We start from the raw sequence: 26023 nt of genomic DNA, 5'->3' as shown, positions 1-26023 counted from the left end.
GCGGCGGGGCTCGGCTGTTCGCGCGGCGGGTGCGGCCATGGCGCAACCGGGGAAGCTGCTCAAGGAGCAGAAGTACGACCGGCAGCTGAGGTGAGCCGGGGCTCCCCGAGCCGGGCGGGCGGCCGGCGGGCTCCCCTGCGTCCTGGCCGGGCCTGAGCGAGCGGGCGGCGCGTCGGGCCTCCTGCAGGCCTCCCTGGGCCGGGCCGGGCCGGGCCGGGCAGTCCGGGGTCCGGGGGGCGGGCCGGCGGGGCTCGGCGGGGCTCGGCGGGGCTCGGCGGGGCTCGGCGGGGCCGGCGGCCTGGGGCCCGGGCGCCCCCGGGGCTCCACGCGGAGTGCGGCTCGAGGTCCGCGGCCCCGCCGGCCCCGCCTCGCTGCGCGCCCGCCGCTCGTGAAGCAGAGTCGGGGGTCGGCTGCACCCCCCGGGCCGCCCAGGGCGGGGCTCGGCCGGGCCCGCGCCGTCCAGCCGCAGTAGATGCCCGTCGGGTGTGAGCCGCGGATGGAGTGACCACATTTTCTAGTAGCCACGTTAGAAAAGAAGAAGAAACAGGTGAAATTCATTTTAGTACATTTAACCCAGTATATCCACAATATTACCATTTTCACACTTAGTATAGACATTTATTAGGGATATTTTACTTTTTTTTCCCCCCCACACTGTCTTGGAAATCTGGCGTTTTACACTTTTAGGCACATCTCAGTTCCGACTTGCCTCATTTTTTAGTGCTCAGTAGCCAGATGGAGTTAATGGCTACTTTAGTGGACACTGCAAGTCCAAGCCATCAGGCAGGTCCTTGGCTAATTCCTCTCCCTTTCCTTTACTCCCACACTCCACATTTCTTACTTATTGAGCATCTTTTTTTTTTTTTTTAAGATATTTTATTTATTCATGAGAGACACAGAGAGACAGAGAGGCAGAGACACAGGCAGAGGGAGAAGCAGGCTCCATGCAGGGAGCCCAACATGGGACTCAATCCCAGGTCTCCAGGATCACACCCTGGGTCAAAGGCAGGCACTAAACCGCTGAGCCATCCAGGGATTCCCCTATTGAGCATCTTCTACGCATTAAGGCAATGGAAGTAACACAAATGCTTGGTCCCCACCCCTTTTGGAGCCCCCCCCCCCCCCAAGCACAGAGAAGTTACAGTATGTCCCTATATGTCCCCTGGAACTTCCATATGCACCTATAGCCTCTTCCTGCATTAGGGCCTTTGGGCACTTAAGCCTGAGAGCATCTTTTTTTCTTTTCTTTTTTAAGATTTTATTTATTTATTTGAGAGAGTGAGAACACAAGCAGAGAGGAGCAGGAAAGGGAGAAGCAGGTTCTCTGTCAAGCAGGGAGCCTGATGTGACTCGATCCCAGAATCCTAGGATCCTGACCTGAACCGAAAGCAGACGCTCAACCAGCTGAGCCACCCAGGAACCATTGAGAGCATCTTTGAAGCAGACATTCTCTTGGCATTGTAGATGGGGAAACAGTCTTGGAGAAGTTAGATAACTGGCCCAGTCTCCCCTGTATTTGGGTGAGGATGTAAACATAGGCCCTTCTTGCCTTTTCAGAGCCTGTTCTCAGGCACATCCCTCTGCTCCCAAGCTTCTGGGAAAGGAAGCAAGGTGACAGAGCTCTTGTAATCAACTTGTGTTGTTTTGTAAATTCTTAGCATTGGTTGTGTTTTTTTTTTTTATTTTTTTAATGAATTAATTTTTATTGGTGTTCAGTTTACCAACATACAGAATAACACCCAGTGCTCATCCTGTCAAGTGTCCCCCTCAGTGCCCGACACCCATTCACCCCCACCCCCCGCCCTCCTCCCCCTCCACCACCCCTAGTTCATTTCCCAGAGTTAGAAGTCTTTATGTTCTGTCTCCCTTTCTGATATTTCCCACACATTTCTTCTCCCTTCCCTTATATTCCCTTTCACTATTATTCATATTCCCCAAATGAATGAGAACATACACTGTTTGTCCTTCTCTGATTGACTTACTTCACTCAGCATAATACCCTCCAGTTCCATCCACGTTGAAGCAAATGGTGGGTATTTGTTGTTTCTAATGGCTGAGTAATATTCCATTGTATACACAGACCACATCTTCTTTATCCATTCATCTTTCGATGGGCACCGAGGCTCCTTCCACAGTTTGGCTATTGTGGACATGGCTGCTAGAAACATCGGGGTGCAGGTGTCCCGGCGTTTCATTGCATCTGAATCTTTGGGGTAAATCCCTAACAGTGCAATTGCTGGATCGTAGGGATTGGTTGTGTTTTGAATTTAGATATAACCATACAAGACAGATCTGAGAAGATATTTTATGTTACTAAGTAACTGCAACAAAAGAGAGGTGTTTTTTTTTTTTTTTGTTGTTTTGTTTTTAAGATTTTATTTATTGATTCAGGAGAGACACAGAGAGGCAAAGACAAAAGCAGAGACATAGGCAGAGGGAGAAGTGGGTTCCCCGCGGGGAGCCCAATGTGGGACTTGATCCCTGAACTCCAGGATCACACCCTGAGCCAAAGGCAGACACTCAAACACTAAGCCACCCAGGTGTCCCACAAAAGAAAGTTTTTGCGGAGTCTAATCCAGTTAAGGACCAAATTTTACTTTTCATAGCTGCAGTCAACAAGGCCGTGCTATTCATAGTTAGGCCTGCAAGGGAGCTAAGAGGATTGATTTCTTATCTGGCCTCTTTCTTGAAACACATTACCTAGAGATGCACCAATATTCTCTTAGGCTCACTATCTGAATACCCAAACATCCATCCACCAGATTTGTCAGGTGTGTTCTGTGTGCCCTACTTTCATAGAAAAAACTAATGTTCCCAGTTTCTCTGGTTCTTCTAGGCTATTCCTTCATTCATTTGACAGCTGTTCAGTGATCACTTACTCTGGGCAAGGCAGTGTGCCAGGCATTGGGGCTCCAGTGGTGCATGTAGGGAGTTATCTGGGCCCTCATGGAACTTAGAGTGGAATTGAAAGATGAATGTTCCTCAAAACAAACAAACAAACAAACAAAACAACAACAAAAACCAGTTGAAGTAGTTCTGATGTGCTCTGGAAGGCATACTGGCTACACAATAACGGAATCTGCTTTAGATCAGGTGACAGAGGAAGCACATTAAAGCCTCAGTCCTCCAGACTGTGGCATTTTTCTAGTGATTTTTGTACTTCCTATACTTAGAAGAAAAGACAGTAGGCTTTCTGGGTGAAGATAACCAGATTGGGCCAGATACCATGATGCATGTATGATCATGCTCCTTGCCTCGCTAATGATATGCCAGTGCAAATCAGGTTATAACATATTTCTAATCCTTATTATATCTTTGTGTTTGTTAATGTATGCATTTATTAATCATGCTATTAAAATGAGGGTTGGGTATTATATTTTAAAGCACTCCTTTAGAAGTCAATGTGAGACTTCAGATAACGATAATTCAGTTTTCTTGGTAAAGCTTTCCTCACTCTTGGAGATATTACAGGGGTAAGTTCTACGTCAAGATCTTAAATATACTGGGCCTATGTAATTTTTTTTTTAAGATTTTATTTATTTATTCATGATAGACTTAGAGAGAGACAGAGACACAGGCAGAGGGAGAAGCAGGCTCCATGCCGGGAGCCTGACGCAGGGCTCGATCCCGGGACTCCAGGATCATGCTCTGGGCCAAAGGCAGGTGCTAAACCGCTGAGCCACCCAAGGATCCCCTGGCCTATGTAATTTAAAGAGAAATGAAATAGAGAACAAAATAGGTTTTAAGTCTAAGGCAGTTCTTTAATGTTAATTGATTCCCAAATGAATGAGAACATACAGAATGTATGTTATCTGGCTTGAAAAGAGTAATGGACAAGGAGCTGGAAGACCAAGTTTTTAGTACTGATTTGATCCCCTTCTAATCATGGGAGGCATCAACCTGAGTCTTAGGTTACTCAGCTATGTAATCACTATAACCCCTGCTGTTCTTCCTGTCTCACATGTTTACCAGGGTTATCACATCAGCCATTCTGTGCAAGAACACTTTGAAGATCAAAGATCACTATGCAAACAAGAAAGTTGCATTTGTATGAAAGTTTGAGAAATGTCGAATTTGTGTCTTGTTTTGTAGGTTGTGGGGTGATCATGGGCAAGAGGCTTTAGAATCTGCTCATGTTTGCCTAATAAATGCAACAGCAACAGGAACTGAAATTCTTAAAAACTTGGTACTACCAGGTAATGTAGTTCTGTGATTGTAAATTTACTCCTTACAGTTTTGAACTAGAAATATGTGTTCTTGACTGACTCTGTTTGGTCTTCCAGGTATTGGTTCATTTACAATTATTGATGGAAATCAGGTCAGCGGAGAAGATGCTGGAAATAAGTATGTTCTATTCTTTTCAAACACATGTATGTTAGGGAAGGCAGTTCACTGTCACAGGAGAGTAAGGCCTAAATCCCAACTTCACCTCCTCAATCAAGGTGACTTGACTCTCAGGTGGAAATAATCCCCGTGTTTAGGATTATGGTGAAGGTGAAGTAAATCAGTATAGGTAAAGTGTTAGCACAGTGTCCATCAGATAGGCCATTAATAAAAGGTACCCAGCATTATTGTCTTCATTGTTGTTATTAGTGCAAAGGGGCAGTCATTATTCCTTGATCTGTGAAATCTAGACAATTTCTAAGTCCTTGCATTGATTCCTAGGGGTTAGTACATAATTTAAAATAATTGTATTTTTGAAAAAAATATTTTCGGATTATAAGAATAATAACTACCTTTTATTTGTGTTTCTTCTGAGCTCAGTCCAGGCACAACTCTCTGTACATTCCTTTGCCTCTGTAAAAATGCTGCTTTAAAGATGGGCTGTATGTTATTTTTTAAAGATGATCACAATACAGACTTTCAAAGCATTCCCAGATTTGAATTACAGGCTCTTTTCAGGAATTTGGAGGCTGGAATCTCTCATTATATATATATATATATATATATATATATATATATATATATATATTTAAGATTTTTATATATGTTTTTTAAGATTTTATACATATATGTTTTTTAAGATTTATATATATATCTTTTTAAGATTTTATTTATTTATCATGAGAGACACAGAGAGAGAGAGAGGCAGAGACATAAGCAGAGGGAGAAACGGGCTCCATGTAGGGAGCCTGATGTGAGACTCGTGATCCTGGGTCTCCGTGATCATGACCTGAGCCGAAGGCAGACGCTCAACTGCTGAGCCACCCAGGCGTCCCTCTCTCATTATATTTGTTAGTGTATGACAACAGTGAGTTCATACAAGGAAAGTTGGAATTTAGTTTGTATTGAGCTTTGATACTTTTTCTTTGGGTGGTAGTGTATCTACAGCAGTGCCCTTTTTTTCTGTAAAAAAAAAAAAAAAGTCCTATTATCTTTGCTTACTTGGTTGGTTAGAGCAGCATGTGATAAGAGTAAGGTTTCTTTTTCTTATGGAGCCACTGATTTTGTGCTACAAAATGGCACCCTGCCTCAGATCTGGGCCTTGAGATATGACAAGGGTATGTGTAGGAAGAAACCTGAATAAGTCTGTTATAGTTAACCTGCAAAAGCAAGCAGTTGAATATAGCATTTCCCAAGTGTAGTCTGTGGAACACTGGCTCTAGGAAATGTTAATAGCTGCTAAATGAGCAAATGGATTCCATGGTCAAATGAGTTTGGGAATGGGCCAAATGAAGTTAAACATTTCTATAATACAAGGCCTTAATAACATGTGTTATATTTATTATGAATTTCCAGGAGGGAAATATATAGTATATCCGTAACTTTGTAAAACCAGGGAATTTTTCTTCTCTCACAGCATCTTACGAAATTTATATTCTGTGGTACTGGCTTTGGTAACATTGATTAGCCTGGGCTTTGATTATAAGTTTCATCCTGTTACCATCCTCTAGGAAGGCTATTATAATCTAGAATCAAAATACAGTTAGTGTTATTATATGAAGGAAATATACCTGGTATAACAAATAACCTTTCCTTTGTAGTCAAAGAAGCCCTTAATTTTTCTTTAATTCTATTCTAGTTTTTTCCTTCAAAGAAGCAGCATCGGGAAGGTAAACCATCAGTTTATTATAGAATATAGTTGCGTGTGAGCATCTAATGATGCCACTATGTTTTGATTGCTTAAAAAGCCTTGACTTTTCAAGAGATTATTTCTTTTCTGAGAAAAAAGTTAAATTAGCTCTTTTTTTTATCTTGCAAATCTTTATATACTTGGTAGTTTAAGAACTTAAAAGTACTGTCTATGTTTTTATGCTGTATCCTGTATTAAAGCTAAACCTTGAGTTCAACATAAGTTGTAAATGTTTAAAGGATGGAATATTCTGGTTAGCATGGTTTGTTTTTTGTTTGTTTGTTTTTGGATAGCAAGGTTTTAAGTTAGATAGCATATCTTTTATTTTTGTATGTTCCATATTAAAATTCTTACAAAGCCATAATAGTCAACATAGTACAATATTCTGGATGGAAATGACTATTTCTTTGATTTACCTCTCTCATATAGGAGGTTACAGGGAGTCTAAACTTGGTCCAGAATATGTCTGCCTGCTACCCAAGGTTTTCTGGTCATTTGCCTAATCAGAAAAGTTGGGTACAAATAATATAGTCACTTAAGTAGTTTTTAAAGTAATACTACAGTTGAGCCTCAGCTTAAATACTACAAAAAGCAGAGTTAACATATCTATGCATGAAATTTGGGTATTTTTTAATATGTTTGCTTAATCTGTAATGTGAGGAGTTACATTTCAACCAAATTTTTTCTAATTTAAGTCAAATGCTTTGTTTTTAAAAAGAACCGAGCTCAAGCTGCCATGGAATTCTTACAAGAATTAAATAACGATGTCTCTGGGAATTTTGTGGAAGAGGTATATATGTATACATATTATTATTTTTATGTGGAAGTGTAATTTTTTAATAATTCAAACCCCTAAGAATTTAGAATTTTGAGTTTATTTATTTTAATAATCTCTACACCCAATGTGAGGCTTGAATTCATGACTCTGAGATTAAGAGTCCCATGTTATACTGAGCCAGCCAGGCACCCTAGCATTTAGAATTTAGAATCTTTGTATATTTATTTTTTTTAAAGATTTTATTTATTTATTCATGAGAGAGACAGAGACACAGGAAGAGGGAGAAGCAGGCTCCATCCTGGGATTCCAGGACCTCGCCCACGGCTGAAGGCAGGCACTAAACCGCTGAGCCACCCAGGGATCTCCTGTATATTTATGTTTATTTTATTTTATTTTTTTTATTATTTTAAAAAAATTTTTTTTAATTTTTTATTTATTTATGGTAGTCACACACACAGAGAGAGAGAGAGGCAGAGACATAGGCAGAGGGAGAAGCAGGCTCCATGCACCGGGAGCCTGACGTGGGATTCGATCCCGGGTCTCCAGGATCGCGCCCTGGGCCAAAGGCAGGCGCCAAACCGCTGCGCCACCCAGGGATCCCTATATTTATGTTTAATTGAGAGTTGAATTACTTTAACATTTAAGTCTAGGATGTTGCCTCATTTGCTCAAAAATAGCTTAACTGTTTCTGCCATGTTTAATATGATTGTGAAATTGTCGAATTTTTTTCCTGTGTCCTATTTAGAGTCCAGAAAACCTTCTAGACAATGATCCTTCATTTTTCTGTAGGTTTACCATTGTGGTTGCAACTCAGCTTCCTGAAAGGTAAATTTTTATGTTAATTTGTTTTTATTTTAGTCTTGTTAGATTTGCATAGTTTTGTTTTCTCTACAAAATCTCTACTTTTTTTTTTTTAAGAGTCATTTCTTTATTTGAGAGAGAGAAATTCGTATTTCTAAATTACAATTTGGGGCGGGGTTGGCAGAGGGAGAAAAAGAATCCCAAGCCGACTCCTCACTGAGCATGGAGCCTGATGTGGGGCTTTTGATCTCACGACCCTGAAATCATGATCTGAGCCAAAATCAAGAGTCAGATGCTTAACCGACTGAACCACCAAGTGCCCCTGTAGTTCTTAGAATTCTTAAACTCCACAGAAATGTTTAATTGGAAGTGCTTATAAGTCCCCAACATCAAAAAGATAGGGAAGAGAAAATACTAAGCTATGAAATTTTTCTTAATATATATTTAGAGCAATTAAATTAAACATTGGTATTTTTTTAAAGATTTATTTATTTATTTATGAGAGAGAGAGAGAGAGAGAGAGAGAGAGAATGAGAGGCAGAGACACAGGAGGAGGGAGAAGCAGGCTCCATGCAGGGAGCCTGATGTGGGACTCGATCCCGGGACTCCAGGATCGCGCCCTGGGCCAAAGGCAGGCGCTAAACCGCTGAGCCACCCAGGGATCCCAAACATTGGTATTTTTTTGATGAAAAAAACTAGTTAGAATTATAGAGTGTGCTTGGGAGTGTACCTAAGGGTTTTGTAAATATTTTCCTCTTTGTTATGGAAATGTTTAGGAAGTGTCTTTCAATAACATTTTCCCTAACACAAAAGAGGTTGCTTTCATATCCTTCTAGTCCAAAAGAAACACTTTCTGTGAGACTGCTGCAACTGTGGAAATTGCTTGTTTTTCCAGTGTGTCCATGACCTGCTTTGTATAAATTTAATAGGTGTATATCTTTGCATTTATTACTTAGTAAGAAAGTTGCTTTATTTTAAGGTATTTTCATGTTTGGCATATAACCATTTGCTTATGTTCTTATTTATCGTGCTTTCCTTCACAGTACATTACTACGTTTAGCGGATGTCCTCTGGAATTCACAAATACCTCTTCTGATCTGTAGGACATATGGACTAGTTGGTTATATGAGGATCATTATAAAAGAACATCCAGGTAAAACTGTTGCACATATGGAGCTTGCCATTGGTTGCTTTAAGCTACAGTTTTAGAAACCTGACAGTTTAGAAAGTCAATTTTAAATTATAAAGTATGGGGCACCTGGGTGGCTTAGTGGTTGAGTATCTGCCTTCAGCTCAGGTTGTGATCCCAGGGTTCTGGGGAGTCTGCTTCTCCCTCTGTCTATGTATCTGTGTCTCTATTTTTGTCTCTCAGGAATAAATAAATAAAATCTTTTAAAATAAATTACAAAGTTAATTTGTAGCTGCACAACTCTGGTTACAGTTTCAGAATGACAATTAGAATCAACAGACATTAATCTAACATTTCCTTTAACTTGGCATTTATAGGATACAAAGCAGGAGATACAGCAGGTATAGCTGCTTCATCTTATTAGGAGGCCTAGTAGCAAAGCAAGTCCGTATCTTTTTTTTTTGCCTCCTAACCCACATAGGGTATGTAGGACTGCTACAGGTGAGGGCCAAGGCATGTGGGGTCACAGTGTCACATAGATGACATACCACCTTTTCTCTGCCAATCTTTCATTCCATTCTCATAGAGGCATTAAGCTCCCTCAGTTCAGGTATAGTTCTACACAATAAGCAAGGCATTTACTTAACTACTACTCCAAGGAAACAGTGTTATAGGAGACTGATGTCATACATAGGAAGCTTACATCATCAGCTCAAGGATGATATTAGCCCTTTACTTACAAATTTTTTTAAAGATTTTATTTATTTGAGAGAGAGCATGAGTGGGACAGGGAGAGGGAGAGGGAGAGAGAGAATCTCAAGCAGATTTCTGACGTGAGGCTCAATCTCATGACCCTGAAATCATAACCTTAGCTGAAACTGAGTCAGACACATAACTGACTGTGCTCCCCGGCCACCCCTTACTTACAATTTTTTAAAATTTTATTCATTTATTCATGAGAGAGAGAGAGAGAGAGAGAGAGAAGCAGAGACATAGGCAGAGGGAGAAGCAGGCTCCACGGAGGGAGCCTGACGCAGGACTTGATCCCGGGTCACCAGGATCACGCTGCGGGCCGAAAGCAGCACTAAACCGCTGAGCCATCTGGGCTGCCCACAAATTTTTAATTATATATCATCATCCAGTTTTCTTTTTTTTTTTTTTTTTTCCAGTTTTCATTCAGTATTCCTACATTGCTCTAAGCCAGGTACTCTGCTAGTGTAATGATAGCCATTGGTGTTGGTAGTATCACTGGGGAGTAGTATCTGCTCAAGCAGTTAGGGGTTGGCTTGTGGTAGGGGGTAGGCTCCTGGCAGGTGGTAGTAGGCTCTTTAAGAGTTCTAAGTTGGAAAACAAAACAAAACAAAACAAAACAAAAAGTTCTAAGTTGGAGAGTGACATGGTGAAAATTTTATTTCAAATGTGTCACCCTGAAGTGGGATAGAGAATGAATGGATTTGAAGAGGCAAATATTAGAGGCAGGAGTTGGTGTTAGGAAATTTACAGTGGTGTAGCTAGGTGGGGAGACAGAAACTGAGCCCCTGACCTAAGGCAGATATTATAAGGATAGGGAAGTGAAGGTAGTTAATAATGAGAATTAATGTTGCCAGCTGTGTGGCTGCCTTAATGTGGATTATTTCATATAATATTTCTAAAATCCTCATAAAGTACTGTATCCACTTTTTTGCAGATGAGGATGCTGAGGCACCAGAGAGATTATTTGCCTAAAGTCACACAGCTGGCAAATGACAGAACTAACTTTAGCTTTAAACACACACTGAAATTACACATTCCTATACTACCCCCATATGGAGAAGTGTGATATTAGGACATGTGGCATGACAGATGTTGGTCAAGGAAGAAGGAAGTCAAGGATAGGGGCGCCTGGCTGGGTCAGTCAGAAGAGCATGCAACTCTTGATCTTGGGTTTGTAAGTTTGAGCCCCACATTGCATGTAAAGAGTACTTAAAAATGAGATCTTAAAAAAAAAAAGTCAAGGATAATCATCAGGTTTCTAGGAAAGAGGTCTAGGTAGGTCATGATGTTGTCTATTGAAGACCACAGGAGGTTAAGTGCTATCCGAATACATACTTTATCAGTTTTGATCTTTTTAAATTATAATAGCAAGAAAATTCAGCTCCAAAGGAATTTTGAGTTTACTTTTATTAAACCTATAGTCCACCTATAATTTGTGCAGTTAGTAAAATGTGAATATATATGTGTATGTAAATTTATCTCAATAATGAACAGAAAAGGGGTGCCTGCTGGGCTTATTAGGTGGAGCATGGGACTCTTGATCTTGGGGTTGTGAGTTCAAGCCCCCACATTGGAGCTTACTTTGAAAAAATAAGTAAAGTCCGTTCCTTGGTGGGAAAAAGAAAGAGAAAAAAACCTATAGGTCCTATGCGCATTTAGAAATTATAGATTTCTTAAGTCCCTATAATGTAGTGTATTCCAGAAGTATTATTAAAGAAATTTACCTTTTGGGATTGTTTCATAGTAATAGAATCTCATCCAGATAATGCATTAGAGGATCTACGACTGGATAAGCCATTTCCTGAACTGAGAGAACATTTTCAGTCTTATGATTTGGATCGTATGGAAAAAAAGGTTGGTAGTATGTATGACTTTCCATTTATAGATTAAAAGATTTTTTTTTTTACGTATGGTTTTTTAATTACACCACAGTGAGAAAATATTATAAATATTCATATTCTTGTCATGCAGATTATATAACACATTGTACTTTTTTTGTTTTTTAAAGATTTTATTTATTCATAGAGAGAGAGAGAGAGAGAGGCAGAGACACAGGCAGAGGGAGAAGCAGGCTCCATGCAGAGAGCCCAATGTGGGACTCGATCCAGGGTCTCCAGGATCATGCCCTGGGCTGCAGACGGCGCTAAACCGCTATGCCAGCGGGGCTGCCCATACTTAATTTTTTTGAAGTAAATTTGTTTTCCACCAAAATTGGAAAAGCTTTGGTCAAGAAATTGTTCATTTAACATATCCCAGCAGCCTCTTCATGGCCCTCTTCATGGCCCAATTAGATGTACACTTTAAAAAGTGTAAATTTGGAGTGGGTGTTTGTTGAAATTGATTCCTCTTGAAAGTTATTTTTAGTGTTTGAAGAATTACCAAGGCAACTCTGTATTTCATTATAGAAGTAATGATATTTATAATAGACTATGTAACTTAAGGAGTATTTGTTTTTTTTCCTGCTCATGTACTAATTAAAATGCAGGTATTTGTTTCATCAGAAAACAGTTTTCTCAGTCTACGGTTGGTATCTGAAATCAAGAGATTTGAGCTTTCTTTTTTGGGTAGCAGTCTCTGAGACTGTTTTCTTGCTGGTAAAATGGGGACAATCATAGTACAAACCTGCCATATTAGGATAAATTGGATACTGCTTCTAAAAAAGTTAATAAAGCAATTTTCTTAACCCAGTTCATTTTTCTCCATTCATTATATTACATGTCCTGGGAGATGATCATAAACACTGTTGTATTTGTTGAAAATGAGATGATGTGGGGATCCCTGGGTGGCTCAGTGGTTTGGCGCCTGCCTTCAGCCCAGGACGTGATCCTGGAGACCCAGGATCAAGTCCCACATCAGGCTCCCTGCATGGAGCCTGCTTCTCCCTCTGCCTGTGTCTCTGCCTCTCTCTCTCTCTCCCGTGTGTGTCTCTCATGAATAAATAAAATCTTAAAAAAAGAAAGAAAGAAAATGAGATGATGTGATAAAGAATAAACGTAAAATAGTTAATGTTAACTAATTCATTTTCCTTGATTTTTCTTTCATTTTTAGGATCATAGCCATACTCCATGGATTGTGATCATAGCCAAATATTTAGCACAGTGGTATAGTGAGGTATGTCCTTTTTTAAAAACACAAATTTCTTGTGTGACTGTATTTTCAACTTATCATAAAGGATCTCATTGGAGAAGAGTGAGGGGAGATTCTTTTCCTTAAGTGCTTAAATGGGAGGTGGTTACTTTTCTGTTTAAATCTCACAGTTCGGGGATCCCTGGGTGGCGCAGCGGTTTGGCGCCTGCCTTTGGCCCAGGGCGCGATCCTGGAGACCCGGGATCGAGTCCCACGTCGGGCTCCCGGTGCATGGAGCCTGCTTCTCCCTCTGCCTGTGTCTCTGCCTCTCTCTCTCTCTGTGTGTGACTATCATAAATAAATAAAAATTAAAAAAAAAATAAATAAATCTCACAGTTCCTCTTTTGATACTGATATTTTTATTAATAAAATGAAATATCAATAAACATCATTCTGAAACTGAAGTGGGGAGTGAATGTAGAGAAATGGTGCACAGTTTTTGTTTTCTTTCAAGTCAGCCTCTGATTTTACTGAGGTATGTATTTGCTGATAAAATCTTATGTGGATGGGAGAATGGGGGAAGTTTTGCACTCTCAGTTTCCATGTTTTGATTTTTTGTAACTAGAATTTAAAATTTTTCAACCAATTTAGACAAATGGACGAATACCTAAAACATATAAGGAAAAAGAAGACTTCAGAGATTTGATTAGACAAGGTAATATGATGAGATGTAACTGAATGTTGTTTAAAGTTTGAGAAGCAAATTGCTTGAATCTGTTTATTGGATTTTTGTCAGCAGCTTTGTCAGACAATGCCATCATGAGCTTGTATTTTATTTTTCCTCAGGGGAGGCTTAGGAGCCACTCATCATATAGTTTTTTAAATGACTAATGATAGTTTCCTCATCAGTAAATGAGGAACTGGGGGCTGCTGATACCTACCTCATGGGTTGTTGTGAGGATTCATTCATACAATAAAATGTGAAGTACGTTTAACAGTGTCTGTTACAGAATAAAAACTTAATAGAGGTGAGCTACTAATATTCATTTTAAGAAATGACTAATGATAAGCCTGTTTCTTAAGTTTCAATATCCTATCCTCCCTTTAAGATCTGATGAGGTTAGGGCAGCCTTTTCAGGTCCCCTCCTTCTTTGGGACTTTGTATCAGTCAATAAACTTTACTATTGATTAAAAAAAAAAAAGTCCTGACAAGGTTATTTTCATAATGTTAGGGAGAGCAAAGGGGTAAGAACAGGGCTATTTTTTGCTAACCAATTTCTATTTTATTAGGAATTCTAAAGAATGAAAATGGGGCTCCGGAAGATGAAGAGAATTTTGAGGAAGCTATTAAAAATGTGAACACAGCCCTAAATACAACTCAGGTATTAAAAGTGTTGCTGAAGAATTCATACAAGAAAGGTGTTTTCTGAAGTTCTCATGTGAAATAGTTGATCTTAGGCTTTTTAAAAAAATTATTTACTGTAGAGAAAGAGAGCGAGCACATGTGTATACTTGTGTGTGTGCATGTGTGCATGAGCTGGGGGCGCAGCACGGGGAGAAGAAGAGGGAGAGAATCCCAAGCTGACTCCTTGCTGATTGTGGAGCCTGATGCCAGGCTCCATCTTATGACCCTGAGATCATGATCTGATCTGAAATCACAAGTTTAGTCCTTAACTGACTGAGCCATACAGGTACCTTGATTTTAGATTTAAGTTAATATTTCCTAAATTGTAAAGTTGTTAGAAATTAATATTTATAATATGGATTGAATCTTATTTTAAAAAGACTCTGCATCATCCTTGTTAAAATGGATGTCAGTGCTTCAGCGTATAATAGTGATATTTTTTTATTTATATAAATTTTTTTTAACATTTTATTTATTCATTCGTGAGAGACACAGAGAGAGAGAGAGGCAGAGACACAGGCAGAGGGACAAGCAGGCTCCATGCAGGGAGCCTGACATGGGACTCGATCCCAGGTCTCCAGGATCAGGCCCTGGGCTGAAGGCAGCGCTAAACCGCTGAGCCACCCGGGCTGCCCTATTTATATAAATTATATATAGTTTATGTATATATAATATATTATAAATTTATAAATATTTATATAAATTATTTGAAGTACATGATTTGTGAATAGTCACAGTTTGGGTGTAGGAATTATATAATGAGGGTGATATTTTGCTGGCCCAAAATAGTACTGCCTGAAAGTTAAGTCTTACCCTGCATTTTCTCGTGACAGTAGTTGTTTGGCTATAATGTTCTTTTTTTTTAATGTAGGATGTTCTTAATGAAGTTGTAAAATATTATTTGGAGGATGACTCAGTTTAGATGCCCTTTGTTTTGTTGTTACAGTCTTGCCAGTAAAGTTTTTGGGAAATTTCTATAACACAACTGTTTTTTTTTTTTTTAAGACTATTTATTAATGAGAGACACACAGAGAGAGAGGCAGAGACACAGGCAGAGGGAGAAGCAGGCTCCATGCAAGGAGCCTGACATGGGACTTGATCCTGGGTCTCCAGGATCACGTCCTGGGCTGAAAGCAGATGCTCAACCGCTGAGCCACCCAGGTGTTCCCACAACTGGTATTTTAAGATAAGAATCTTTTTATGGGCAGCCCAGGTAGCTCAGCCTGTTAGTGCCGCCTTCAGCCCAGGGTGTGATCTTGGAGACCCGGGATCAAGTCCCATGTCAAGCTCCCTGCATGGAGCCTGCTTTTCCCTCTGTCTGTGTCTCTGCCTCTCTCTCTGTGTGTCTCTCATGAGTAAATAGATAAAATCTTAAAAAAAAGTAAAGTTTTAAAAAAGAATATTTTTATAATTTAAAATGGTAAAAAATGCTGCCTTTCACATTAAGAAAGCACATCAGCTGTCATTACAAACTTTTTGGAGACAATGAGGTAGGGTTGCTGAATAATTAAAAGTGTATTCTTTGTTAGTTTTCTGGGGTGATGAAAATTTTCTATAGTATCTTAATTGAGGTGATGATTAGAAGGACATGCATAGTAATCAAAATGCATCAAACTATACCTTTAAGATTGATTTCACTGAATGTAAAATTTACCCCGATTTAAAAGAAAAAAAAGTTCTCCTAATTAGATTCTGATTAGTAAGCTTAGAAAACAGATAAATATACCAGGTGCTATCAACAAAATTTGAGCTGAGCAGAGCAGAGGGGTAGAGCATGAGGATGAGGAGTTCTAGGATCAGGAGGGGGCCGTTGAGATGTTTTGAGCAAGGAGCGGAGTGACCTGATTTATATTTCTAAAAAGTCATTCTGGCTCTTGCGAAGAGAATAGACCATAGGGGACTGGAAGCAGAAGCAGAGAGACCAGTTAGGGTTACCAGTAAGAAATTTCTTTTTTCCTCACAGCTGTAGAATCAAAGTGTACAACTTCTATAGTTGTTATTAATGCCAGCATTAGAAGTACTTATTTAACTATTTAGTTTTCAGAGTTCTTGTCTCCAATAGTTACTAACTTAGGGTGTAAGGGTTGCAAATTTTTGACAAGATGGAGACACACGAAGGACTACAAATCTAGCTTACTAGTAATGTCTGAAATCTTTGTTATATCTTCAAATGTAACTATATGGAAAGATTTACTTTGACTCTTTTTTTACTCCATGTATGATGGAAGAGAACAGTCAGTCTTTAATGGTGTCAACAGTGGGCAGGAAAGGACTTCCTTCCATTCTCTCTTATCTCTTCAAATCTCTGTCTAGTACTGATTCTCAATAAAAGTAAGCACAGGGGCATCTGGGTGGCTCAGTCAATTAAGTGTCTGCTTTTGGCTCAGGTCATGATCTTAGGGTCAGAGGATCCTGGGATCTCGAGTGGGGCTCTGTTCTCAGGGGGGAGTCTGCTTCACCTTCTCCCTCTGCCTCTCCCCCTCATCCCACTTGTGTGCTGCCTTTCTCTTTCTCTCAAATAAATAATTTTTTTTTTTTAAAGTCTAAGCACATCAGAAGTTTGTATTTGATTAGAATGTAGCAATTCAAAGAACTTGTTTGGGGAAATACTGAAAATATAGATGGATACTTCTTAGAATAAGTAAATGTTTTGTGTTCCTTTGTTAGATCCCAAGCAGTATTGAAGATATATTTAATGATGATCACTGCATAAATATCACCAAACAGGTAACAACCAAAAGTAAATAGTACCCTCTTAACCTTTGGGTCAAATTCAGATGCCACTTAATACTAATTTTTTTCCTTAATCTTTTAGACTCCATCATTTTGGATTTTAGCTCGTGCCTTAAAGGAATTTGTGGCCAAAGAGGGTCAAGGAAATTTACCTGTTCGAGGCACAATTCCTGATATGATTGCAGATTCAAGCAAATATATAAAGCTGCAAAATGTGTAAGTCACTGTTTTCAAACTATGTTACTGAAAAATTGACCTGTTTATAGTACAGATGAACATATTTTACCACTCTAATGGAATTCAAATGCAAGACGGTCACAGTTTCTTTAAAAATAAGCTAAAAAACTTAGTGGGCAGATTTTTTAAAATAGATTTTACTTTTGGAGTAGTTTTACGTTTACAGCAAAATTGAGCAGAAAGTACTGAGTTCCCATGTACTGACTAGGGGGCAGATTTTCATATTTCATGATAAAAACCTAATACTTGAGCACTTAACTCTTTGCTATGAACCACTCTATGTATTAACCGATTTACTGTTTACAACAACTCTATGAGAGAGATAACGATTATTATCCCAGTTTTATAGATGAAGAAACTGAAACATCGAAAAGGTAATTTATTCAGTCAAATAGCTGGGAAATGGCAGAACCAGGATTTGAATCCATGAAACCCAGCTCTATACTCCTTTTTTTTTTTTTTTTTAAGATTTACTTATTGGCGTGCCTGGGTGGCTCATTTAGGTGGGCATCTGCCTTCAGCTTAGGTCATGATCTCAGGGTCCTGGGATTGAGCCCCACCTCGGGCTCTCTGTTTAGCAGGGAGTCTGCTTCTCCCTTAACTCTCCCTGTGTGCTTTCTCTCAAATAAATAAATTAAATCTTCTAAATAATAAAAATAAAAAGATTTTTTTTTGTTTTTAGGGAGGGGGGAATGGGGCAGAGGGAGAGGGAGAGGGAGAACCTCAAGCAGACTCCCCACTGAGTGCAGAGGTTGAGGCCCTGGGTGGGCCCTGACACAAGGCTCAATCCCATGACCCCAAGATCATGACCTGAGCTGAATCCAAGAGTCAGACACTCAACAGATTGTACTCCCCAGCTCTATACTCTTAATCATGGCCCTGTAGGAACTTTTATCTGTAACTTAAAACTTTGAAGTTTTTAGTTTGATGGATTTTTTATCATAATGTTTCATAATTTAAAGAGTTTGTGACGAGATAGACAACATCTATCTAGATGTCACTACCCTGAACCCAGATAGACTGTCATAAGCATGAGTGTCAGTGGATTTAGGCATGTTGCTGTAATTTAGGCATGTTGCTGTAATTTAGGCATGTTGCTGATGAATCCAGGGCTACTGGCTTGGGTTCCTCAAGGACCAAGTGATGTCACACAGATTTCTGTTCTTTAGACATACTGCATTCTTCACCTCAGCCACTGTCTACCTAACACATCTTTGTGGTCCTAGCCCAAAAGTTCAGTAACTTCAAACTTGGGCAGTCAGTTGAAGATAAACAAGTCTGACCTCACATTGGAGATAGTCCACTTTGCACTGATTATCTTCAGAGTGAAAATATAAATAGATTCAAAGGTTTGCATGAATTTGTAGATAGACAGTTTTGAAGTATTTAACTTTCCTTGGATTTAACTTCAAGGTTATAAATCATGTTCTTCAGTAACATATTTTGTCAGGTCCCCTCAGAAGCATGGATCATGCTTCATGGATCCCTCTAGGAGGGTAGTTTTAAGATGCTATTAATTATAGAGGGAGTCCAGGTATTAGTAGATTCCAAGAGTCCACCATCAACAACAGGAGGGCTCCCAGCCCGTAGTAGCTGCTGCTGGTGGCATTTCCATGGCATTTTCTTTTTTTTTTTTTTCCCATGGCATTTTCACGTTTTGTGTTGCCAGACCAGTATTTTTTTCATGAAAAGGAAAGAAATTTCCTTGCTTCATGGTAATATTTATATTTTGCTAATTTTAAATTTTGTTAAAAGCAGCTTTTTGTTGTTCTTTTCCAGTTACCGTGAAAAAGCAAAGAAAGATGCTGCTGCTGTGGGTAATCATGTTGCCAAATTGTTGCAGTCTATTGGCCAGGTAAGCTGTGGAACTAAGTGCACTGTGCCTTTGTCCTGACTGTGTAACCCCCAGGAGCCAAAAAGGTTTAGAGATAGAGGATTTGGCACTGCTTCTAGGCTTCTTAGGTGGGATCTCTCACTTACCTGCCTAATGAGAAAGGCCTTCACTAAGGAAACAAGGTGTTTTTACACTGCTCTTCTAGCATGTGGGGAAAGCCTCCCTATCTCCCAGCTATTGGCTTTGTGTTGCATCCTGTGTTCATCTCCTCTTTTATACTGGAGCAAAACTAGTATTTCTCTCTTTACAGGCACCAGAGTCCATTTCAGAGAAAGAATTAAAATTACTCTGTAAGTCCCCTTGAATTAATTTCCTTATTTTGCTTGATAAAAATGTTTCCAGGAATTTTAAATGGCTGAAATTTCAAAGTTTCCATGGTCTCAATGGTATAGATAAATACTGAATAAGAATTGTGGGTTTTTTTCCTCATAATATAGTAAATCAAGAGGGTGTTTTAAGACTGGGTCAGAGGGATGCCTGGGTGGCTCAGCGGTTGAGCATCTGACTTTGGCTCAGGGCGTGATCTGTTAGTCCTGGAATTGAGTCCCACATTGTGCTCCCTGCATGGAGCCTGCTTCTCTCTCTGCATATGTTTCTGCCTCTCTCTCTCTCTTTCTGTGTCTCTCATGAATATATAAATAAAATCTTAAAAAAAAAAAAAGACTGGGTAGAGCTAGAGCATATCTGTGGCAGTGCTGAAAAGACATGAAGGTCAATTGAAAACTGTCATTAATACAGAATTATTTTCAGCTTAAATAATTTGGGAAAGTTTTATCTGACTTGGGAAGTGAAGTCTTGAGTCACATGTATGTTGAAAGTATTGGTTTAGGCCAGTCCCGGTTGCTCAGTGGTTTAGCACTGCCTTCAGCCCAGGGCCTGATCCTGGAGACCTGGGATCGAGTCCTGCTTCGGGCTCCCTGCATGGGGCCTGCTTCTCCTTCTGCCTGTGTCTCTGCCTCTCTCTGTGTGTCTTTCATGAATAAATAAATAAAATCTTAAAAAAAAAAAAGTATTGGTTTAAATACTCACTTTGATTTGTGTTAAATGACTGTGATGGAATTAAGAATTTTGCCATCCAGTTTCAAAATGGGTCAGCTCCTAAGATCTTCTTGAAAACTACTCAGGCGGCCCAAAGCATATTATTTAAGAATTAGTTTAAGAGTAATAAAATTTGTTCTACATGCCGTCTGAGAATTTTTCCTTGTAGCTACTGCCATTAACTTCTGCAAAAGTCTAGATTTTATATGTTCCCCAGCCTTAAAATACATTTATCCAGTTTCTCCCTTTCATGACTCTTCCTTAGTGCTTGTTGAGGCTTAGTTTCATGTTTTGTTTCACTACCAATCTCATACCTTGTTCTGCATTTGTGTTTGTTGTACTAGATTATATGATACCAGATTAAAGCTGGATATTAGGTACTTGAGGGTTTATTCTGGTCTCTCTACTTTGGGGGTATGTTTTAAAATTTACAGAATACAAAGTTATTTTTTTAAGATTTTTTTTTAAAGATTTTATTTATTTATTCATGAAAGACACACAGAAAGAGAGGCAGAGACATAGGCGGAGGGAGAAGCAGGCTCTCTGCAAGAAGCCCAGTGCAGGACTGGATCCCGGACCCTGGGATCACACCCTGAGCTGAAGGCAGACAGTCAACTGCTGAGCCACCTGGGCATTTCAATACAAAGTTTTTTTAAAGGAAGTTTTATGTACACAAAGAGCATTATATATATATATATATATATATATATATATATATATATATATATATATATATTGCTCTCCTTTAGGACTACTTAACCATAAGAGTGATAAAAATGACTATTCACTCAGTTCTGTCAGGCATTGTGCTAGGTATGTACTTTATACACTTACAGATTGGATACATAGAACTACTTTCAAAGGTAATATTATCCCCGTTTTACAAATGAAAGCAAGCTCAGAGAGGTGCCAGCACCTACTTACCCAGTGCTGAGCTGGTTGTAGTGCCAAAGATATGAATTTCAGATGATTTCAGTGTTCTAGTGCCTTCTCTGCTAACTATTAGAGCCAAAGAGACATTTCTTCTCATTTCCATGTCTTTAAAGAGTATATACAAAATTTCCTGTTCTTAGAGTGACTTGTGATTTGGAATATTCACATCTCAACTGTTTACTTCCATAATGTCCTTCCTGTGTTCAGGCACCAATTCTGCATTTCTTCGAGTGGTAAGATGTCGATCCTTAGCTGAAGAATATGGCTTGAATACAATTAACAAGGATGAAATAAGTAAGTATAATAACTTTTTGATGCTAAGGTTATTAACTTTAATTAATTTTAGAGATATAAATAAATATTTTGTGTATAATAGTGAGTATATGATGATAGTTTGCAGGAAATGTAAATATTGTAGTGTAAATTTTATCCTATAAACCAAGAAGTAGTCATATTTCCAGGTAGTCATAACTGCAAAATGAAAATTTAATATACACATGAAATCATATTTAGGTTACTAAGTTAAGTTGTGTGATTATGAGGAAGAGCTAAAGTCAGCATATTACTACATTAAAAGAGATGATGGAAAAAAAAAGAGAGATTATGTGACTATAGCTAATAGTCTTTAAGAACACTTGGTTTCATTTTAATGTATTTCCCTCTTCTTTTATTTTAGTATTATTTATCATTTTCTATTTTATTGTCACAAAATATTTAAATTTTGTGATAGATTTGCCTTGTATCCTGAAACTGAGTATATAGTAAATTCAGTTCTGCACTATTTTTATGTAATCAATTCAAATTATTATTATTTTTTTTTCTGGAGATTTGCCAATATTTATTTATTTATTTATTTATTTATTTATTTATTTATTTATTTATTTATTTATTTATTTATTTATTTATTTATTTATTTATTTATTTATTTATTTATTTATTTATTTATTTATTTATTTATTTATTTATTTATTTATTTATTTATTTATTTATTTATTTATTTATTTATTTATTTATTTATTTATTTATTTATTTATTTATTTATTTATTTATTTATTTATTTATTTATTTATTTATTTATTTATTTATTTATTTATTTATTTATTTATTTATTTATTTATTTATTTATTTATTTATTTATTTATTTATTTATTTATTTATTTATTTATTTATTTATTTATTTATTTATTTATTTATTTATTTATTTATTTATTTATTTATTTATTTATTTATTTATTTATTTATTTATTTATTTATAGAGATGCAGATAGAGAGAGAGGCAGAGACACAGGCAGAGGGAGAAGCAGGCTCCATGCAGAGAGCCTGACGTGGGACTCGATCCAGGGTCTCCAGATCACGCCCTAGGCTGCAGGCGGCGCTAAACCGCTGCACCACCGGGGCTGCCCTAATCAATTCAAATTATATAGAATTTTTTTTTCCTTTCAGTTTCCAGCATGGACAATCCAGATAATGAAATAGTATTATATTTAATGTTACGGGCTGTTGATAGATTTCATAAACAACATGGTAGATATCCAGGTAAGAATAACAATCTCATTATCATATACAATGAAGTCTTGAATAAATACTTAAATTGAATTAAATCTGTCACTTACTATCTCTTGACCTTGGGTGAGTCACTATTTCCAAGTCTCAGTTCTCTCATTTATGGAATGGTAATAAGAGTGTCTACCTTTGGATTGAAAGAGTTATGTGGGTGATATATGAAAATTAACACTACATGGCACCTTGTTAGTATTCAATAAAGGGTTGGTATTATTATTATTAGGAAGGTTAGTGATGGTTTCTAAACTAGGGGGATTAAAAATATGATTTGTTTTAGTAATACTTGAATATTACAGCAATTGTATTTTTCCTTCCAGTAGTAATAACAATAGCTTACCTTTGGAGACATTATAGTATAATCATTAAGAACTGCCTGGGCCCATATCCCAATATTGCTACTTAGGAGCAAAGTAACTCAGGCAAATAGCAAATAACTTGATCTGTCTGTACCACAATTTTCTTACCTGTAAATGGGGATAATAATAGTACCTACTTCATAGGGTTGTTCTGAGGATTACATCATTTAATATATAGGGTACTTACAACACTGTCGAGCATTTGTTATTGTTCAATAAATGTTACCTATTATAGCTTTCTGTCTTCATGAAGTGCCATTTAATCTCTTGGAAATGGATAATAAACACAATTTTTTTAGGGCTGGAGGGGTACAAGGAGAGGGAAAGAGAATCTTAAGCAGGTTCCACGCCCACGAAGAGACTGACATGGGGCTTGATCTCAAGACCCTGAGATCATGACCTGAGCCAAAATCAAGAGTTGGACGCTTAAAACTGAGCCACCCAGGGACACCAAGCACCATAATTTTTATACAGGGTATAAAGCAGACATTACTTTCTTATTCATTCAATTCTTCTCTCAGATTATTATTGAGCACCAACTATGTGTCAGATACTCTTGATCCTAGGTAAATAGTATCTAGTAAACAATAAAGCAGACTTACCAAACTTGAATTTTTAATAGGTTTCAGGTGGTTTCTTTGATTGTTACAGTTTGGGATAGTTGTAAATGCTGGTCTCATACTTACCCTCATTTTTTTTTCTCTCATTTTTGTTCTTACTTCAGTTTCACACCTTACTATTTTGACTAGAACACCTAAAATTGGACTGAAAAAGGTAGACAGCCATTGGTTTTGGATTTCATTATTCATTTTAATGAAAATTAATTTACATATGTATTTTTAGGAGTATCTAACTACCAAGTTGAAGAAGACATAGGAAAGCTGAAGTGTTGTCTCACTGGCTTCCTTCAGGAATATGGATTATCTGTAATGGTGAAAGATGATTATGTCCATGAATTGTGAGTATTTTTTTAGGGCAGATGAGAGATAATACTTGTCCTGTCATAAGGCTAATCTTAGTTCACGTCTCCGTTCTTTTCTGTAGTTGCCGATATGGAGCTGCTGAGCCACACACCATTGCTGCATTCTTAGGGGGTGAGTTCCATGGATGAGAAGACTAGCATCTGTGGTTACACAGTAAAGAAGTTTTGTTTTCTGAGCTCTTTTAACAAGGGGACTCAGTGAAGCAGGATATTGTCTTGTTTAGATTATTTCACTGGTCTCTCTGCTTTCCACTCTCACTGCTGTCCATCTTAAAGTGAAGAGTCCATGATCTTTCTAAAGGGTAGCTCTGATCATGTCTCTCAACCTACCCTCTGTCCTGTTAATACACATGTACACTACAATGATCTTCAGAAAACAAGTCCAGAGTCCTTTATTTGACATTAAAAACACCGTATTCTGGTTCCACTCAGCCTTTCTGGCCTTGGTTTTTTCAAGTTACTTTTCCTAGAGACCGTTTTGACTTAAAATATCTAGTCAACAATTTGAAACCACCATAATACTTCATTCTTTTAAACTGTGGCATAATATCCCAAAGTGTGAATGTATAGGACAAAATTTTTATTTCCTATAAGAACATAGTTATACAAAATTGCAGTCCTTGTTTTTGATGTGACTCAGTAAGCTATGCCTGTTTTGGTTTATTGTTAAAACACTTTTGCTTTGGGAAAGGAAAGGTTTTCTTTACAGAATTGAATATTTTTATATAACTTGAAATCTACCTTTTTCAGATTTGCTTTTCTCTTTTTTCCTTACAGGAGCTGCTGCTCAGGAGGTTATCAAAATAATCACCAAACAATTTGTAATTTTTAATAATACTTACATTTATAGTGGCATGTCACAAACTTCAGCAACTTTCCAGTTATAGAATAAGCACCCCATGTAGTGTGTTAATGATTTAAACTGTACTTGCCTTCAGTTTGTGCTCTAGTCTGTAAACTTCTAGTAAGGGAGAACTGTTAAATTGTTTCCTTAATAAACATTTTTCTCATTTGTAATAATGTAGTCTTGTTCTTTGTGGGGGAAGGGGAAAGGAAACAGTGTTTTTCTGAGAATAAAAGCTATCTATTTTTAATTGAGTTTATTATTTCTGGCTTGCTGATTCAAAGTTACTTATAAAAATCTCCTGTGGGGCACCTGGCTGGCTCAGTCCCTGGAGCCTGCAACTCTTGATCTTTGGGCTGTAGGTTCAAGCCCACCTTTGGTTTAGAGTACTTAAAATCTTAAAGAAAAAACAAAAAACTTGTGTTTCATTAAAAACAGCTTAAAATAGTTTTTTTTTTCTTACAGTCTTAAATAATGAACTTAAGCCATGCATCGATTTTAGCAAGGGACATTTGAGGAACGTCACTATATGAAAAGACCAATATTTCAAACGTATAGTTTTATCATTAAACAAGGACAGGAGGCTGGGGAGAGAGGAATGAGTGCCAGGCTCGGTGCAATGGCCTCTTCACCTGCGCTGAGCCCTGCAGCCACCGTCTCAGACGCAGCCTCCTCCACCCGGAGCCCGCTCGCCTAACTCCCTGCTGCGAGCGCCCCTCTGAGCAAAGAAAGTCCGAAAACGGGGGTAGTGAGATCCGAGTTCCCATTCACGTTGAGACTTTCTACCACTCAAAGATACTGCATCCATACTTTTTTTTTTAATTGAATTATCTTTTTTAATTTCAATTCAATTTGACAACATACACCATCCACACTCTTGGTCCCCGGGACCCGCCTCGGCAATGTGGAGGAGCGGTGCTCCGCGGAGGGACACTGCGTGGGCCGGGCGTGGGTGGGCAGCGTCCGGGAGCCCCGCCCACGGAAGTCCCGTCCACGGAAGTCCCGCCCACGGAAGTGGGCCCGACCCATTGGGCGGGAAATCCAGGCCCGCGCCTTTGTAGGCCGCCCGCGAGGGAGAAGGGGCGGGAACCTCCCACCCGGCGCGGTGCGACTTGAGGGCAGAGGCCCTGCCCCGGCGCCCGGCCGTGTCCAGGAGGCCCAGGTCAGCCCGCCGGTGCCCTTCTTAACCCACTGCCGTGAGGGGTGGCGGGAGCTGGCGGGAACGGCCTTCCTGAGGAGGCAGCGGGCCTGGGCGGCGCCGCCCTCGCGCCCACGGCAGCCGGTTAGTCAGGCTTCTGGAGGCCGAACGTTTCCGAGGACCCCCAGGCCCTCCGGCGTGGGAACCCGTGGGGAGGCCCCCCCGGCCGCTGGGCCGGGCCTCGCCCTGTGACCAGCACCGGCCGCTGGCGGGAGTGGGAGGGCCGCGGGGTGAGACGAC

At 38.9% G+C, this 26023-nt stretch overlaps 1 protein-coding gene across 1 annotated transcript; it reads left to right on the top strand.

Moving 5' to 3' along the window:
• NAE1 (NEDD8 activating enzyme E1 subunit 1) lies at positions 1–24761 on the top strand. Its single transcript, XM_055306567.1, has 20 exons — positions 1–90; positions 4093–4196; positions 4284–4344; positions 6023–6053; positions 6792–6863; positions 7597–7676; positions 8696–8805; positions 11279–11388; positions 12583–12645; positions 13252–13315; positions 13891–13982; positions 16673–16732; positions 16821–16954; positions 18755–18830; positions 19120–19159; positions 21048–21134; positions 22284–22376; positions 23603–23717; positions 23804–23853; positions 24519–24761. The coding sequence occupies exons 1-20, from the start codon at positions 38–40 to the stop codon at positions 24626–24628; spliced, it is 1605 nt and encodes a 534-aa protein (XP_055162542.1). The 5' UTR covers positions 1–37; the 3' UTR covers positions 24629–24761.
• The last annotated feature ends 1262 nt before the right edge of the window (positions 24762–26023 follow it).

Source organism: Nyctereutes procyonoides, unplaced genomic scaffold (assembly GCF_905146905.1).
Source record: "Nyctereutes procyonoides isolate TBG_1078 unplaced genomic scaffold, NYPRO_anot_genome, whole genome shotgun sequence".
Classification (NCBI taxonomy): Eukaryota; Metazoa; Chordata; class Mammalia; order Carnivora; family Canidae; genus Nyctereutes; species Nyctereutes procyonoides.
This window is presented reverse-complemented; position numbering and strand designations above follow the sequence as displayed.

Bases quoted from the DNA above. Each gene is read 5' to 3' on its own strand.
- NAE1 (XM_055306567.1), top strand. From the start codon at position 38: ATGGCGCAACCGGGGAAGCTGCTCAAGGAGCAGAAGTACGACCGGCAG. The intron at 7,677-8,695 runs GTAAATTTTTAT...TTTCCTTCACAG, and splicing joins GCAACTCAGCTTCCTGAAAG to TACATTACTACGTTTAGCGG. The intron at 18,831-19,119 runs GTAAGCTGTGGA...CTCTCTTTACAG, and splicing joins TGTTGCAGTCTATTGGCCAG to GCACCAGAGTCCATTTCAGA.